We start from the raw sequence: 18,914 nt of genomic DNA, 5'->3' as shown, positions 1-18,914 counted from the left end.
GGGATTGGCTGATGGTGTGTGAATAAGTAAAAAAGAGAGCTTAATTTCTTTTGCTAGAATAGCAGATGCTAAGTGACCCATATGTCAGTAAAATACCTAAATATAAAAGGTAAGCTGAATAATGTATGAATCCAGGCAGTGACCTACTTTTCCGGATGGTGTTTGTGCACACATGCTCAAATCTGATATCATCAGTTTAAATATTTTAAAAGGGTGTTCTAAAAATCTGTTTTCATTTGTAAATTGCCAACAAACTATCAAATTGCACAGAAAGGCAAAATCAGGTCTGAAGACTTTGAATAATGAAAAACGGGTCACTAAAAAAAGAACAGGTATTTCTCAAAATACCAATTAAATACTTAATTTCCCATTTAACTGGCCATTTGAAATCAATGCACAACATTTAAAAAAAAACATTAAAAAAAAGCCATATTAACAAACACAGCACTGAATAAATGTGATGATGTTTAAAATAAATAGAGTTGCAAAATAACACAATACATGTCTCCATGTGTACATTAAAGCTGTTGCTGAAGCTGGTATTGCTATCAATCACCTCTGAAGCACTCTGAACAAATTTGTGTAATAATACTTTGTGTCACTCCTTCGTCCTTCGTCATGAAAGAAAACACAATTTAAACCGGCAATATTATTACTTACTTTAAGTAATGAAATGTCTGAAATGTCAATTTTGTATACATTCCCACTGGCCTCTTTATCCACAATATTAATCAATCAATTCCCCAGAAGAGATATTTTTTAAGCATTCTTGTCCATAAATTGTGAGAACAAGAGGTGATAATCTAAACCAAACCGCTAGAAGGTGTTTGAAATATCAGGTGGATGTTGATCTTCTGTTCCCAGTGTGGCACACCGTTGGAATCAGATGGAAGATGTGATATGAAAGAATGAAAAGAAAACACACATAGTATAATACTGTAGGATGAAAGAAACAGTAATAATATAAACCACACACTCTGCTCAAGGAAAAGCAGGTCAGAGACGAATCCCTATGAGTATGTGGTTGTAGCTGTTACAATGATTATACAGTCAGTCAATCAAACTTGAATTATGGTAGAAAATATACGTAAAATGTATTAATAAAAATCTTCTTGCCGTCGAGTGTTAAAATTGAAATCCTATTCACAAGATTTTACTTGGAATAAAGGCATGAGTCTCTCATAGAGGCCCCGAATCTCCATCAGTCCATACACGGTGCTATTACTCAGCTGCTACATGTCTCCACGCATCTCCACGGTCGTGTCTGTAGTTCTGGTTTGCACAGGCCTCCAGCTCGGCATCTCCGTGAGTTCTCATGGTGGCGTCCTTACTGTAGGTCCACCTCTCTCAGATGAAACGTTACAATATAAAGAAGCGCCAGTCCTTCCGACTACAGAAACATCTGAGAAAGCAACACCTGTCGTGAAACGCGTCAGGTTAAACGGCAGAGACTCATCTGGAGATCCTGAGCCATACACTGCAAAATTCTGCGACGGCACCTGAGAGAGGAGGAGCTAAGGATGCAACCACGAGAACTCACGGAGATGCAAAGCTGCAGGACTGCAACTTCCTGTGCAAACCGGAGCTACAGACCCAACCATAGAGATGCGTAGAGACATCTATGGTATAGAGTGACTTGCCAGAAAATAAGTCACGCTCACTTTATGTCTGGTGACCTGTTACATCCCAATCTATGTAATATTCTAGATCTTTTGTTCCCTGGGAGTGACAGTTAGAGCAGCCTCACTGTGAATAATGTAAATATGTTTCTGTGTATAGATATGTGTGCTAAGATTGATCTGTTCCATTTGGTGTTTTAAAGTTAGGGAAGGTGCCCTACCCAGATAGCATCTGTAGCAATGGTCATGATAAACCGATTTGTTCAAATACAAGGAAGCCTATGCCCAAAAGGGGTTCCCCAGGTAGGGTGTACTCTGATCGGCCAAATCGGAAGGTCCGTAGCTAACTCAGACCCAGTCTGCCCAGAAGTGGCAGTCAGTATACCGTACCGGAAATCCAAAGTTGATGTATTCAGAATAAATACATAGGCACTGCATCCAACGTTTCGGTCATCAGAATGTGACCTTCCTCAGGGATGTGCAGTGTGTGAATGCTAGTGCATACCCTTATATACCCACATCTATCAAACCCAAGTGATAATTAAACATGCTCACCTGTGTAAAATCAAAAAAACCACCAAACACCTTGCATAACTAGCTGTTGTGGACTGCAGCCCTATGCTGGAATGCAACACCATCTTGTTTAGGAAGTAAAAATCAGTCCTGGTGTACTACACTGGCGACACACTTTATTCGAGCTCGGCTAGTCCCACGAATTCGGGTATACCCGGGTGTATTGAGGTTTGTGACTGTTTTCTGCCCGAGTGCATTGGGTTATTTTCCAGGCAGGGATTGAAGCATTTTATTCCCGCTGGCTGCAATACTGCACAGTATATATATATACTGCATTACAATTCATGAATTTATGCCATCTGGTAGACACGCGAAGCATTGCAGCCTATTAAATCCTAATCATTATCATTTAACAGATCAGCCGCCCATCAGCCAGGCATGAACCCAGGCTGGGAAGGCAAACGCAACGGGGCTTGTCAGAGGTGAGGAGCGGCGCATTCCAGGTATCTGCCAGGTACATACTGGGTATTTGCTCGAATAAAGTGTGTCGGTGCAGTATGAGTGCCCACAAGGCTCATTCAATCCGATCAGGGTTTACTGCGCAAGCGCGACGCGAGTGCTGTGTAATACAGTAAAATAGCCTATATATTAGTGGATATAAGGTCCAAAGCTATTCAAAAGCCCCGAAACATGTTGCAATATCCAAGCAAACATCCATTGGGTTTGCACAGCAGTCCTAGCACACTAATACAGCTATAGCTGCTCCTATGCGCCTTAAAGGGCCAGTGCCAGTTCACATCACTTAGATATTCATATATTTGTGTTTTTGGCGCTACTATATATCTGTTTGTCTTGTATGTATATATATATACCTATACAAATATAGGTATATATATATATATATATATATATATATATATATACCTATATAAATTAAAAAAAATATGTTTAAATCGGCCAGGTGGGACTGCTGCTTTCTGGCAGGAACTGCTTCTTTAAAGTTTGTAGCAGTGTAACGGAACTCAGTTGCAAAACTGGTTACCACCACACAGCTAATGTGCTGGCTTCTTTTGCCACTTGGAGATTAAGTGTTGCAATTCACTTCAAGGAGCAATCCAAACGGGTTGAATTGTTTTGTGTTTTTTTCCATACATAGGATTGAAGCAGGGGGTCTCCTTTCTGAATCCCATTAATTTCAGTTCTGGGGACATCCTGTTTCCAGAGATATTTACCTCTGAAGGGGGTGCCAGTATCTCTCTGCACCGGATGATGTCACGGCTTCCTATTGGCCCATCGTGCGCGGGAGCTTTGAATACCAGTCATTACGTGATCCCTGCTAGCGAGCTGGAGTGGCTACCAGCACCCCCTACAGAGGTAAGTATCTCCGGAAGCAGACAGTCCTTGGAGCTGAAATTTATGGGGTTCAGCTCCGGAGTCCCCCTGCTTCAATCCCATGTTAAAAAATATGCAAAAAAAAATCTCACTTGGATTCCCTCTTTAACACTGTATTGATTTAGAAATGTGAGTATAGAACTATAGGTAATTTTTTGGCACTAGTGGGATTCAATTATACCAAAAGTTTAAAACATAAATAAAACATAGCGTGTACTGTAGGAGGTCAAACTGCACTTGGAGTTCCCACGCCAAATCTTACAATATCAACAGTGTTGTTAAGATGTGTGTTCCAAAACCTTGTTAGCCATACGGTACATTCAAGTAGAATGACTCATCAGCTATCCATTTCCTGCCTGTACTTCCTTTGGCTTTCTAACCTATTTTTTTGTAAAGTTTCTCCCTCTAGTGATGTCAGTGAGATCTCTGTTTGGTAAACAAAGTACTATTTCGCTCTGTGTTTTGGGGTCAAGTTTATATTGGTGCAGTAATTGTTGCCATATGGTATTAATGTAAAATTGTCCTTGGGAAGATATTTCCTGTCTTATGATAAAACATCTTTGTGTGGTTAAATTATGGAAAGCAAGAACAAAATACTCACACGTACTTTAATGACGTCTGTATGCACACTCACATAACCGTGTCAATAATTTTGCTTGGGTATGTATATCAACGACTTGTACCATTACACATGAGTCAAACAGCAAGAGGCAAAGACACTGGAGAAAAATGTATTTAAATCAAAAGGGGAAAAAAAAAGAATGTGTTGGGGTGTGTGTGATTACAATAATGTATGGAGTCATAGGGGATTCTTTATTAAAGAGCGATAGTGTAGATCGGTCCACACCACATTGACTGGCCTTCATTTAAGACAAGGAGGGACACCTTTTTTATAGTACGCTAGCTGGTTGAGTACTCCCACATGGTAACTCCTATTGACTTGACTTAAGACAATGAGAGACACATTTTTAATTGTGCTGTATGCTTGTTGAACCCCTTTTTGATTTTAAAGCCCCAAACCCCTTCTTTGTTTTTAAAGCAGTATTCTCGGCTACATGTTTTCTTTTTAATCATACTAAACTGAAAAAGGTCCAGATTCACAGAGGTTCGTTATTTTTTGATTAAGGTGCTAACATATGTTAACACCTTGTTAAATGTTAACATGTATCCTCATAACACAATAACGCATCATTAAGATCTGTATTTAGCCAGAAAGGGGATTGCATTAAGTATAACGTCCACCATTGCTAATAAGATGCAGAAGAGGCGTTTGCCCCAAAAACACATATCAACAAAGGTTCATTATAGTTAACACAGGAATTTAAAAAGACATTAGGAAAGTCATACCTAAAGGTGGGAGAAAGAGAGAGAAAAAGTGAGAGATAGCGAGAAAGAGAGTGGGAGAAAGAGAGAGGTAGAGTCCATTGCCTGTTCCACCTTTTGTTAGAAGTCCTCAAATAGGTCTTGGTTGAAAGACAGCCAATGTAGGTCTTGAGACAATGTCCCATAAGCAGCTTTTTCTTGACTGATTCCAGTGATCGGGCATGAAGTGACATGTTTAGCAAAGAGGAAACTGGCAAGCCTTATCAGCAAATCACCCTTACTTATCCTTTTTAAAGCATCTTTGGTTGTCCGCAACATCCCTTCAGACTGCCCATTTTCTTAAGAGCTGTGATGAGCAATGGTGACAGCTCGAATTAGGTTATTATTGGCAAACTCTTCAGAGGTAAAATAAGTTTCTGTATCAGTCACAATGACATCTCGTATCCCATGAGTTGAAGGGCAGTGATTGTTACAGCAGAGGTTTATATTGAGACTGAGATCACTTTGAGCCATTTTGAGTAGGAGTCACATGTTAATGACATCTTAACAGTCTTGAAGACCTGTGCAATTGTTGCCTTGTGGGCATTAACACTAAGGTAGAAATTGAGCAGTCCCAGGAACGCTTGAAGTTACTTTTTGGATTTTGCCTCAGAAGCACAATTGATTGCCTTTAATGTGTCTTCTGTTGGGTGGATACCAGATGCATCAATGCGATAGCCAAAGAAGGTGACATTGGAGCTCCTGTCCCATATTTGTCCTTCTTGACTTTGTGTGCCTGATGTCTCAAAGCAAGCCAGTACTTCTCAAAATCACTCAGTTATAATAACCTCAGTATGATGCAACATTTCTGGATGATAACTGATGATGTTCATAAGAAATATGCGTTTAGCATTGTTACTAGTTAATCCTAAATCTTTGACTTTTGTAAGGTAGACTCATAATACATGGTGAAGGCCCTGATCTTACAGGACTCTGTGGCTGAATCTGATGTTCCCCCAACCAAAGGCTGGGGGTGAGCACGCTCATCCTGCCATAGGAGAGACTCACAGCTCTCAGCTTCTTCTCTCTTCAAGAGCTGAAGCAGGACTCTCACTAACTTTGTCACACCCTCCTAGGAGACTCAAGAAGCGGAGGGGCTCATGGTCTATACCTATCCCTGATTACACAGGCCATGAGTCACCACCTTAATTCTATCACTCATAAGAGGGGCATTAGGGGTGGTCAAGAGCCCATAGATTTAACCTGTTACTGCCTGCAGCTAACAGGACTTACATAACAGGGGGAAAGAAAGGTATAATGGGACATACCCTGTTACATATAGAAAGAACCATCAGAATTATACTGCATAATCCGACACTTTCCGACACTCTGTATTGATAATGGATTCATATTCTTGTAATCCAGGGGGAGCATGTTGGCCGGAAGAGAATGGAAAAAACAACTACTAAGTGTAGATGGTACAGCAATATAGAGATAAAGCGATAACTTGGCTCTATGGATATCATACTTACAGGATTCCAAATGAAAACAGGCATTGGAATGAGGTGAGGATATGCAGATGTGGTAAGCATCTCAATGTGCCAGTCAGTGTCTTTAGCAGAGGGTAGTAGTCGAAAGAGAGAAAGAACTGATAGTGCAGATCAATATTATAAACACAGCTTTATGACAATGGGAAAATATGAACACTTACAATAGTGCTATAAAAAAGCGCAATGGATATTATCAAAGGTCGCGGTGCATCAGATGTTCTCACCACCTCCCTGCAGGGGGGATGCGTACAGCCGGTCAACCTCGCGGTGTGCTCTGCTCTTCTGCTTCGTTGCGCCGTTGACTCTGTGACGTCACTTCCCCCGGCTTCTCTCCGTGGCTTCAAAGTGCTCCGCGAACATAGGATTAATCCAACTGGCTCAGGAACTCCTCCTCAACATGTTTCACCAACCTTGTAGGGTCTCTGGCTTCGTCAGGATTATGATGTCCCACTACAAACTGCAGGCTTAAATACCCTAACTACTAAGTGTGCTCCAATCAGTATCTCTCTTCTAATACAGCAGCTGCACTAAAGCTACGAACAACAAGCGTATATATCCTAATAAACAGGCATCTATTGAGGATATAGATACCATCTAAAGTGGAATACACAGGAACTCAAAATATAATACACTACATAAGCGTTGATCTTGGCATGTATATCTTTCAATACTATATTCATTAAACAATGTACAAAAACAGCAATGTCCATAATACATAATCCAGCATATCCTCACCTCATTCAAATGCCTGTTTTCATTTGGAATCCTGTAAGTAGGATATCCATAGAGCCAAGTTATCGCTTTATCTCTATATTGCTGTACCATCTACACTTAGTAGTTGTTTTTTCCATTCTCTTCCGGCCGACATGCTCCCCCTGGATTACATGAATATCATTCAAGTTTTTGGAGCCAGTGAAGACAGGATCCACCAGAGGGTTTGAGCTGGTTATCAGTATAATTTTTAATATTGCAAACAGATAAGGGAAAGACTCCCTAATTGGGTGCTCTAATATCCACCTGGTAAACCGTGCAACGTCCAATAACATTTGTCAAAGTTTCAATGAGCAATAAAGTTTTTTCTTACTGCACGGTGCCTCCAGCCTGATATTATCTAGCAGTGCTCAGAGTGCCCTCATTCGTAATTTTTAATATTGCACGTGTATATCACAATATTTATTTTAGTAATTATACTGTAGTTAGCGCCTTTTGTCGCTATCACACATTCATTTTTGATAATGGATTTACTCATTACAATATAATTATTATTGAATTGGATTTCTTATAGTATGTAATCCTGGATCATTGGCAATGTTTTAATGTTTAAAACAATTAAAGAAAATAAAAAAATATCTATTTAAAAGATAAAGAACAATTAAATAAATAAATGCTAGGTGTTGGCAATCTTTTGACTTTTTTGTCATAGCAGTCAGAGGAATGCAATGGAGATCGGTTCGGTGGGGGAGAAAGGAGGCTCTCCGCTGCTTCCACTTGGTGCATTGATTGGGAGAGGTGCTGCTGTTGCCTGTGCTAGGGGTTGAGCTTGGTGGTAGAGTTCGGTGCTCTCCTCTCATGGAGGTAGAGGCAGCACAAATGTTCAATGGAGAATGACAGGGTGTTGTGGTGTCCTCTCATGGAATTGGTTGGTAATGGTGGAATGTCGGGTATGGAATTTGGATTGTCCCACTGAGCAGGTACGGCTGGTGCCTGGTATACAAGTTCGTCTGGAACTCTACAAATATGTGATGCTGGCAAGGCCTTCTTAATTTACATATATGATTGTGACTAAAATGCTGTGACCATTTTCCCTCACAATTGTGACTTGGTGTTTTTGTGCTTAGGAGTGGCACACAAGGAGGTATGTAAGGTGGTATTCTCAGGCAAAGGGGCGAATTGAGGATTCCGCCAGTCATACCTCTCTCTTTACAACCCAGCATCCTGCTGACTTTCCACATAGCTTGGGTACACTGCTTGCCTACTCTTAAGTCAGCTGAAATAATGACTCCCAGGTCATGTTCGGGGTTGTCTATCTGGTTTTCGTCAATTAAATATGAAAGTGATTCTGAGTAAGAGTCCCATGATGCAGGTTCTCTTACATCACATTCCTGGATGTGTCCCAGTGCAATCATTTTTTTCTGCAGACAGCTTCCAAGATGGCCTCTACTGGAATGCCTGCTGTTATTGCGTTCCCTTCTCTGTACCCCAATCCTGCTGCTGTGTCCTTAACAACTGTAAAATCCCATGCTCATTGCCAAAAAGTGTTTGGTGTTGTGTGTGGAGTGTGTGCTTGGTTAAAGAGTAGGCAATTGTTACTCACAACACTTTATTCTGCTGCAGGATCATGCAGCACAGCAATGTGTTACATACAGTACTGATCTGATTAACAGGAACCAAGAACTATTCGTAGATAGGGTTGCCAGGTGTCCGGTATTGAACTGGACTGTCCTTTATGTGGACACACTGTCCAGTAAAAAATTAGAGGTAATACTGGACATTTATGTGTCCAGTATTACCTCTCTGGACTTAGTGACCTGACCTGCATGGGGGGGCTGCGGGATTTCCCAGAGCAGGGCTGTTTCTTGGGGCTGGGCAGCACCCTCCATCCTGATTGGCGGCTGCTGGATAATGCAGCTAATCAGGAGGGGGTGTCGGGAGAGGAGGAAAAAGCATGGAGTGGACAGAGGTGATGGTGAGTGCGTGTATTTGTTCTGTTTTGTCCTGGTGTGTGTTTTCTGTGGCTGTCCTGTTGGGGTGAGAATGACAGGGTAGGGGGTTGAGGGGCTGGGGGGGTGAGAGGATGACAGAGACAGGGAGTGAGAGGATAACAGAGAGGGGGGGGGGAGGATGAAAGGGGAGGGGGTGAAAAGATAAAGAGGGGTGCAACAATCTTGGAATTTGTGGGAGGAGCATTACGGTGAGTATTGCTCCCCATGGGCCTGTATGATTGCAGGTATGTTATTTAAAAATGATCTGATCGTTCTGTAATTTTTTCTAAATTTCACTCCAAGTATGTGCTCCTTCCCCAGAATTTGTTTGCGAAATAGAATATGAAATGGTGGAAATTGGTGCAATTCGGTTCAAACTTGGAGTGAAATGTAGAAAAAATGACGTAACGATCAGATAATTTATAAATAACATGCCTCCCCACAGACTTTTCTCGAGCGCGTCGCACCTTTCATCATTGTGTTCAGTAATTTTAGAAAAGTCACCAGGGAACCCAATCTATAGACAGAAATTCAAAGCAGAGCAAGAGAGCTTCTAAGAAAACACACATTCACTTTGCATGTTTCTTCACCTTCTATGCATACAGAACACTGCAAATCTCATATCGCCCCTCCTTTATATGTTTTATATGTCCATTGATATGGAGGTACAATCTTTCCTAACAAAGCTTCAAAGCTCATTAAATAGGGTTCATTGAGAAATAAAAATGTGCACTCCTGTTTTGCGGGCCTGCTAATTATACAGAGATTTGTTTTGTGTAGTGATACTCATGGGAAAAAGGAACAAACTGCTGAGTTAATTATGTAAATGTATGTAAATTTAGACAAAAACATTCCATACTAAATAGAAAGTATTACATTATTTGTTCTATAATTGCTCCACATCTATACATAGATATGTGTATGTACATTTTTACATATCTGGAAAAAAACATGTGTTTGCAGTAAATGGAGAGCAATCCCCTTGCATACAAAAGAAACAGGCAAAACAAAGAGCTGAAATTACTATTGACCGCAATTAATCATCTGTGCTTATATATATTATAGAGCCCATAAATACTCACAAGTCTTTTTAAATATTGCCCATGCACCACGTACTGAACAGTATTTGCTACGTAGCTATTGCGCCTGTCCAGGGGACTGTGAGTCACATCATATTTTGAGTATCAAATACATTTGCAAACACAGTTGGGGACCTATATACTTAGATTTTATTTTACATGTTATGTGCATAAAAATGTCAGTGCTAAAAAGTAATACAAACCTTCATAAAATGTGCATAGTACTGTCTGTATGAAGGATTCATACATGACCCATAATTTGTTGTTAGAAATGATTTTTTTAATGCATCCCTAATGTTGAATACCCCATTTCAATTAAAATTGAATTATCTGTATATTTTTTTTAGAACTAGTATTAGTAAATAACAATTATAAGTGTTATATTATTTATAATAGCCATACTGTACTGTGAAAATAATACATTTTGTTAACCTACAGGAAACCTCTGTGCTGTGTCAAATACATTTTTGGATGGATACATAGCAACTTCACTCTGTGCTAATACTATTAAAATTCGTTTTAGGGTTTAGACCAAGTTGAACTTAGTGATGATTTTGACCACTTTTAACTAATTTTGTGGCACATAGAAATATTATTTTGCTATATATTATTTAAATCTGTATGCCAAGAACAGTCCATTTCTGTGGGCCCCAACCAATGAAAAAATATGTATTCATGTAGCTGGCGCAGATGGAGAAATGGGAGTTTAGTACTAAGGCACACACAAGTGTATCTGAACTTGAGTTCTGGCGACCCTACAGGTTCCCGGGTTATCAGCGTCTTCTCATGCACAATATGGCTGCCAGCTTTACCCAATAAGAGGCCATTAGGCACTGACATTATTGTGTCCACCAAGCATTCTTGACTATAATGGTGAATATCTCATAGCATGCAAATTGACCAAAAATGTACACATTTTTGGAGATAACACCTCCAGATTCCCTTACCACTACTTGGTGTATCTGGGCCAATATGAGGATATGCAGTGAATAGGTGAGGCAGAAAACATTTCTTCAGACTCTCTGAATTATTAAATTGCAAGTTCAAGTAAATGTAACTTGCCAGCTGTCACCTGAATAAATATAGCTGTTGTGTTACTGAGGATGTAAGGTCCTGACATACTGTATTTGCTGTTGCTAGTTAGGTATAAGCAACAACAACAAAAAAGCTTTCAGAACAGAGAACAAGTCATAAAGTAACTTTCAGAAAATGAGACAGAAACATCTTTCACTACTTACTGTATCATTTCAAATCACTTTTGACATATAATAATGATATTTTGTTCTTCCATAGCACTGACATGTATGCAGCGAGGTACATATACATTTGCCCCAAAGAGCTTACAATCAAATTTTGGTACTGGTGAGTGTCGAGCAGGCACTCTCACAGGAAACTCACATTCACTATAGTGCAATAGTTCCCCGATCGGCACAGATAATCTTAAACCTTTTCTTGTAAAACCGATTACATATAATTCATTCATGTTGAAAATGAATATTTATGAAATGTATTAAAAAAATAACATGCGTTTTGTTATCCTTCTGTATATTAGAGAATTCTTACCAGCTTTCTATAAATTTCTGTGGGGATCACATGTAAAGGAGGAGCACCAGTAGCGATAGCATCTTCAATGTCTACATTCAGTTGTTCTAGCTTCATTATAAGACAGGCCATAGATTTTGACCGTTGCGATCTTTCTTCCTATTAAAAATAATAATAAAACAAAGGTTTAGAATGCAATTACTGTTAAATGAGATGTTAACGCTCCTTGAATTACTATATCACCAGAATGAACATGTTAATATAGATGCTGTAATTCAATACATAATTCAATGTTTAAGTAAATTGTTTGTCAAAACACTAAAACTATGTAATACTCATATATTGCTCCAATTGTCTATCATTTTGCATTCTCTTGATAAAAAACAAAACAAAACAAAGTCTTTATGAAATTCCAAAGTAGTTATTGAAATGTGTCTTTCCTATAGAATAAAACGAGTATATTTGGCAGCATATATTTTTGTGCTTAATATGGACACATTTGTGCATTGCAAGTTCGATCAACTATCAATAATCTGTACCATAATGTTCACCGTGTAAAAAGGGACATTAGTACAAAACAATATTTTTGAAACTCTTAGAATTGGTTATTTTTCTTAGTCACGTGAAAATAAGAGTTTTCCAGACAATACAGATAGATAAACCCAAAGAAAACATTTCTATTATTAGAAAAGTACTTGGAAACTATCCAACACAAAAGATACACTATACTTTAGTGAATCAAAAGCTAACATTCTATTAAGTGTTGTATAGATACATATGTACTGTATGTCCATTTCACAATGGGTATGTTTTTTAGTACATACAATAAAAAGTTGAAAAACGTGTGAAAGATGTGGTGTTCCTGGAAAACAAACAGAACAAAGGCTCACAACTTACAACTGGTTGTAACAAGTGTATAGAACATGTTTGTCACACATAATTAGAAAGCATGATATATTTCTACTGCTTCAGAGTAAATAGTATACAGATGAAGAATGAAATATGGATAAGGGAAGGTATGTCTCCGAACTGTCAGACTGGATAATCCTGCACTGGAAAAGAAATAATAAATCCTAATAAAAAGTACAACATTACTGAGTTATAAATTTGGCATGTACACTTCATTCATAGCCTGTGTATTTGTTTCTATACTCTGGGCTGGAGAATTTGCTCCCACATGCTCAATGCAGAGGTTACATTTCACCATTCCCATGAACCAAGATGACATGACCTCAGACAGTGCTGAATAATGGGTCCCTTGACTGTTTTACCTCTCTAAATATGCTCCCATATCAGGGACCACGACAATCTACCATTTATTACCATTATTTATTATCATTTTTAATCCACCTATGCATTTTTCAACTTTTCAGCTCTCATAAATCGAGGCACTTACTGGAACTGTTTAAATAACTCATTGGGTAAAAAATGGTAGGGTAATAATAATGATATATATGGTTATTTGTAAATGAAAACTGGAATGTTAAATGACATCTTTAGGCAAAATATTAAAAGAGCAATACTTGCCTTAGTAATAGAAATATGTATTGATAGAAATCTCTTGATCAAATTATCATTGTTCTTTATATTCAGCTTCAAAAATTAAAATGTGTGTTATTTAAATTGGCTTCAATAAACATCACAAAGACCATTGATTACTATTATTGAAGGGAATTTTTTTTGGCATCTCACAACCACACAGAAAAAATAATATGTTAATTTTGCAGAAAGATATAAAGAAAACATGTTATCAGCCCTTAATGTCCTTACGTTTGCCTTCAGGCAAAAAAACTATTTTGAATTGTACATTATAGCTTCTTCTTGCCTACAATAATACTATTCAGCACCACACTCTGTTATAGTGGCCTGTTTGTCTGCTTTACATGCCTGTAATACTGAATGTGATAAGCATGAATCCTGCCAACATATCTTGACCTAAACTGCTGGAATGTAGCAAGGAATGAGTCGTTTCAATAAGGAGTACTTGTTCAGTGCTGAGGTCAGGGAGTTACTTTTTCACTAAACCACACACAAAATCTGCAATTAGACAGCCTGGTAATGTAATAGAGAGCCACAAACATGTAAGGGTTATGAGAAACTTTCTAAAAGATTGCTTCTGTCAGCTCCAATGACCTTTGGTTTGAAAGCAACATTGTTTTCCTCTAAATGCTTTCATGTCTACATCACCCGGTAGTTTTGCATTTGCTTTTCATGTTTGGTGTAAAAAAAATAATAATAATAATTTTGCAATTTATTCTGTGGCTCTGTTTTTCATTTTTAGGAGACCAGTATTATGTCAAACTATTTAGGAAATTAAAACCATTATCTAAAATGTTGACTACTGTATGTAAGAAAGCACACATAGGATATAATAGTTAAGGCATTGGGTATGACTATGCCTAGATATGGGTTCTACTTGTGCTTTAGCTGATAATATCCTGTCTCGTTTCATAGTCGTATACTAACAAATACATTATTATATACACAATTACATGGATATTGAAAGATATACATTATAAAATTAAATTTAGAATTATTTTATTATTACAAATGCTTTAAAATCAATGTATGGACTTATATTACAAAGTGAAGCGGTGTATACTATATATAATGAAAACTACAAAAACAGTTAGACATACTATTTTATCCTATGGATTCTTAAGAAGTTCTTTGTTGTGGAATTTTGAAAATATTTGAATAAAAGTATTGTAATCTAGAAATTAATAAATTGCTTCTGTATTTTGAATTATATAGAAATAGTCATGTTAGTCCAGTTGCAATAATGCAGAATAAATGAGTACTTCAGTATTAGGTGATACATTTTTTATTTGGACTAACAATTGATATTTTAAGACAAGATTTTGAGAGTTCTCTCTCTTCCTCAGGTCAAGTAATATGGAATTATAAAAGATTCTATGAGTTTAACACAGTTGTAAAGTCCAAAATAACAATCTAAGACAGGAGGTGTGGATAATTCATTGCAGAGGGTAAATAAACAGACACAGCAATACATGGATGAAAGGCATAGTGAGAAATATGGAGAGAATGTAGAACCATGTATCCATCAGCGGTGTGAAGTGTGATGGGGGTTCAACCGGGGGAGAAGAGGTAAATTGTAAAATTAACAGAGTAACATTACAAAAAATGATGATTGTGTGTAAGAAACCCAATATCAGTCCTTCTTTTTTTTTTGTGTCACAGAAATTATAATTTTGTGTTCAAATGTTTTCCGTTCTTGAGTGATTTTAAACATTCCTTTGAGAATTTGGATTTCTAAATCCTTTATGGAATAATCTGCCTATGAGAAGGGTGTCTCACTGGAGTACAGTATCTTCCTTCTTCATGGTGTGTTATTGTGTGTCTGTGTAGGTTCATTCTGGTTTGAAGTTTTTGGCTGGTTTCACCAATGTATTATACTTGGTTACATTTGCTGCATTGAATCATATACACCACATTCCTGGATGTGCAGCAGTATGATCCTTGAACATTGAATGAAGGGGACGGAGGGTGAGAGAGGATGAATGGAGGGGGGTGATAAAGGATGAAGGCAGGGGGGGTGAGAGAGGATGAAGGGAGGAGGGGTGGGAGAGGATGAAGGGGAGAGGGGGTGAGAGAGTATGAAGGGAGGGAGGTGAGAGGACGAATGGAGTGAGGCTGAGAGAGGATGAATGGAGCGGGACTGAGAGATGATGAAGTGGAGGGAGGGTGAGAGGATGAAGGGAGGGGGTAAGAGAGGATGAAGGGAGGGGGTAAGAGAGGATGAAGGGAGGGGGGTAAGAGAGGATGAAGGGAGGGGGGTAAGAGAGGATGAAGGGAAGGGGGTGTGAGAGGATGAAGGGAGGGGAGATGAGATTGCAACAATTTTCACTATTTCATATTCTATTTCCTAAAAAAATCCTATGGGAGGAGGGCACTCCCTCCCAAGACTCCTCCCCAGATTTTTTATGAAATAGAATATAAATTGGTGCAAATTGGTGAATACTTGGAGTGAAATTTAGAAAAAAATACGTAACCGTCAGGTAATTTATAAATAACATTCTTCCCCACCAACGATTCTCACGCGCGTCGCTCCTTTCACCATTGTGTCCAGTATTTTTGGACAAGCCACCTGGCAACCCCATCTGCCATCCACAAGGCTGAACTTTTACAAGCCAAAAAAATAAAATGAACTAGCACTCACTCTGTCTAACACAATTCATCTAGAGGTGCTATGATCCTGCATCTACACCGCAAGATATTTACTGTATGTGCACAATAGAGCAACTGGGGTGGGGGGGTATTGAAAAATTGCTCTATTGTGCACAAATCACTTGCTCTTCAGTGGAGGGTGAAAGAGAAACCAGTCGAGCCTCTGACTGAGAGGGATCCCAGGGAACTAGCCTCTCTATTCCAGGACACAGCGGTCACTGGAACCAACAAGAGGGTGCCCCCCATGTACACCAACCCACACCCGAACTGATGGAAAGAGGCCCTGATAACAGGTGCCTCTTTGAACTGTGGGTCAGAGGCTAGTAAGAGGCCTATCCTCCCAGCCCTGCAGATAGGGACTGGGAAGTATGAGTTAGCCCTTACAAAGGGATAGGCTGTTTGTTTGTTTTGCATGCTGATATAAAGCTGTGGGCTAAATAAAAGCCAAGATTTATTTTCCCTTAAATATGTCTCCCTGGTTATACCTCTGCATTTATCTCCTACAAGGACATAATTAGGATGTTGATTAAATGTAAAATCTGAGATATTGAAAATCTGAGATTCCTGTACTGAAGTTAGAGGTACCAATACCGCATCAGCGGTACTATCCACTACTGTCGTGGGTGGCCTTTTGTTTTCCTGGGGACCCATGTTCCCCTGTCTCTTTGCACCCCCTTTTCCCCTTCTGGTCTCCCTGTTTCTCGATGCATGGAGGAGGACCTGGGTTAGTCTAAAAAAGTTGTGGTGGGTGAGCTCTTTGTCTGCTCTTAAATCTAGTATTATACAGTATCTAGGACTATGCTCTGCGTTGCTGTCTGATACTTCCCACTCTATAGAGGACTCTTGAGTTTCTGGATAGTGTACCTTAACACACAAAAATCTGTTGTCACAAAAAGGTGTCCGAAAATATTCTAAAGTCTATACAAAGCATGCAAACAATTCATTCAGAGCCCAAATCATCACTTATTAAAGTTTTGTTTCACTATATATATAAAAATACAGTGCTTAGGTTACAGAAAAATATTATTACAAGAACACAGTTATTATAAATGCAGATTAGTTTCTTAAAATAAAAGGATAAAACATAAACAGAAATACCAATACAGTACATTACATTATGTCATAAGTACTTTCCCATAGAGGTCACTGGAGTAAAAGAGAATTCACGTCTCTAATCCCAAACCACACCTCTGTTATGATTTTCATATTATTTTGGTGGGACTTATGTACTATTTCTTCCCCATTGAAATAATATAAGCCCACCCCAGTCATACCTCAAGTCCGAATGACATTTTTATGACTTAAGACAAAAAATATCCCTTCTTTGGATTTCAAAAGTCTGACTCAATATATTAAAGACATCATATCTTAGTTTCTCTAATACTTAGACAGACACACGTCATATAAATAGGTTCAGGTGAGTTTTCTGAATGTAACAATACTAATTTTGAATGGCTTTCTTCTAAATTTGAGTGATACATTGATATCTGTCCCTTTCCAGTTCTGAAACATCAAGTGTTTGCCCTCATTGCATCCGTCTCCTTGCAACGATTACCATAAATCAAATGTTATTCTTCCGAATAGGTGTCATCCCATGATATCTTCATTTTGAACAAAGCATTCAGACTAAGTGGTAACCTACTGTATTTGTCACATCTCTATGATGCACAGGGGATATTTCAAGAATGTAAGGATTTCTTAGAGGCTGACAGCCCATGATCTGGCTATCATAGATAGCCTTTCAAACGATGCATTTTTCACTTTTAGTGGGCCATCAGTGATAGCCCCCCAATTAAGCCCTCTTTGTAGATCAACACAGACATAGAAAGGGTTTTGACCTGTCAAAAAAAATTATTGTATTTTTAACACAATTTCAAGCCAACTTTAACCCCTGAAGTACCTCATTGATAAAACTATTTAATATCCACCACCATTTTTAATACAATATGCATGGGGGTGCTGTTAGGGTGTAAACCTTTATAAAACAGATAAGTGCAAAGCATGTACAGGTACCAGTTTTGCTGACACCTGATCGAAAATCTTGTATAAACTTTTATTAATGACATCATTTAAATACTTGTGTCTAGTAGTTCAAAATGCAATTTCTAGGAAATGTGATTGATTAAACTTGGAATACTGTTGTGTTTTGAAGAACAACTGGAGAACAGAAATCTAGTATGGGCACTCAAACGCCTATTGGATGTATAGTGAGATAGTTAAAAAAAGTAAAAATTTATTATCCAGATTAAAATAATGGGTATTAAAACGAGTATTAAACGCTGTGATCCTATAAGTATGATGTCGAGAGAGTGGTGATTCTTTTGATGATCCGGTAGAGCCCAAGCCCATCCGTGTAGATGTGTTGTCTGTGGCAGCCCCTGGACCTGAGACTGACATTCTTGATACTGCTGGTCAGGATACCATTGTGAATCTTGGCTCAATCAGGCTCAGGGAAACTATAGGGTCTTCCATGGTCAAGGCCTCCCCGGCATCCAACAGATGCCATGGAGACCTCCACTTGGTAGCACCCTATACCTGAGTTCCACTTCAGTTAAAGGGGGGTCGAGGTGGTCCCTGGAGCTTGGGGGAATCTTCAACTGAAGCCAGGAGGACATGGGAGATCACTCTATTTAATGCTTTGTCCATCCTGTTGTATCACTGAGATCATGAAAGTTTGGGCCCCTACTGCCAAGGGTCCACTCCATTTGTCTCACCCCCATTGCTGTGGCTGTTGTAGACTGCAATGTCCAGTGGTGGGAAGGGTCTACCACCATTATCTGGACTCTGCATCTTGAGATCAGTTTTAATCATGACATGTTTGAAAGAGCCCAAGTTAGTGAACAAATCAAAGAAGATCTTATTTGTTGGGTCCCAACTAAAGTCGTGGATGCTGACTCCACCTGTTGCCACGGGGGAGTTGGAGGTCACTCTGCTAAGTATGTCCAATAGTTGTAAAGCAGTACCAGCGCTGGACGGTTTTGGTGGGCTTGTGTAGATTCCAGATCCAGCCCACTACTATTGAGATGT

General features: G+C 38.9%; 1 protein-coding gene across 1 annotated transcript in view; it reads right to left on the bottom strand.

Annotated features, from left to right (window-relative positions):
- The window catches only part of STARD13 (StAR related lipid transfer domain containing 13), a 375,955-nt gene that overhangs the window by 270,630 nt on the left and 86,411 nt on the right, over positions 1 to 18,914 (bottom strand). Inside the window, exon 3 of the mRNA XM_075592130.1 lies at positions 11,721 to 11,858. Coding sequence (XP_075448245.1) covers positions 11,721 to 11,858 — 138 coding nt within the window. The remainder of the gene's footprint in view (positions 1 to 11,720; positions 11,859 to 18,914) is intronic.

Source organism: Ascaphus truei, chromosome 3 (assembly GCF_040206685.1).
Source record: "Ascaphus truei isolate aAscTru1 chromosome 3, aAscTru1.hap1, whole genome shotgun sequence".
In the NCBI taxonomy this organism is placed as follows: Eukaryota; Metazoa; Chordata; class Amphibia; order Anura; family Ascaphidae; genus Ascaphus; species Ascaphus truei.
The sequence above is the reverse complement of the archived record's forward strand: the minus strand, read 5'-3'. Positions and strand labels throughout refer to the sequence as shown.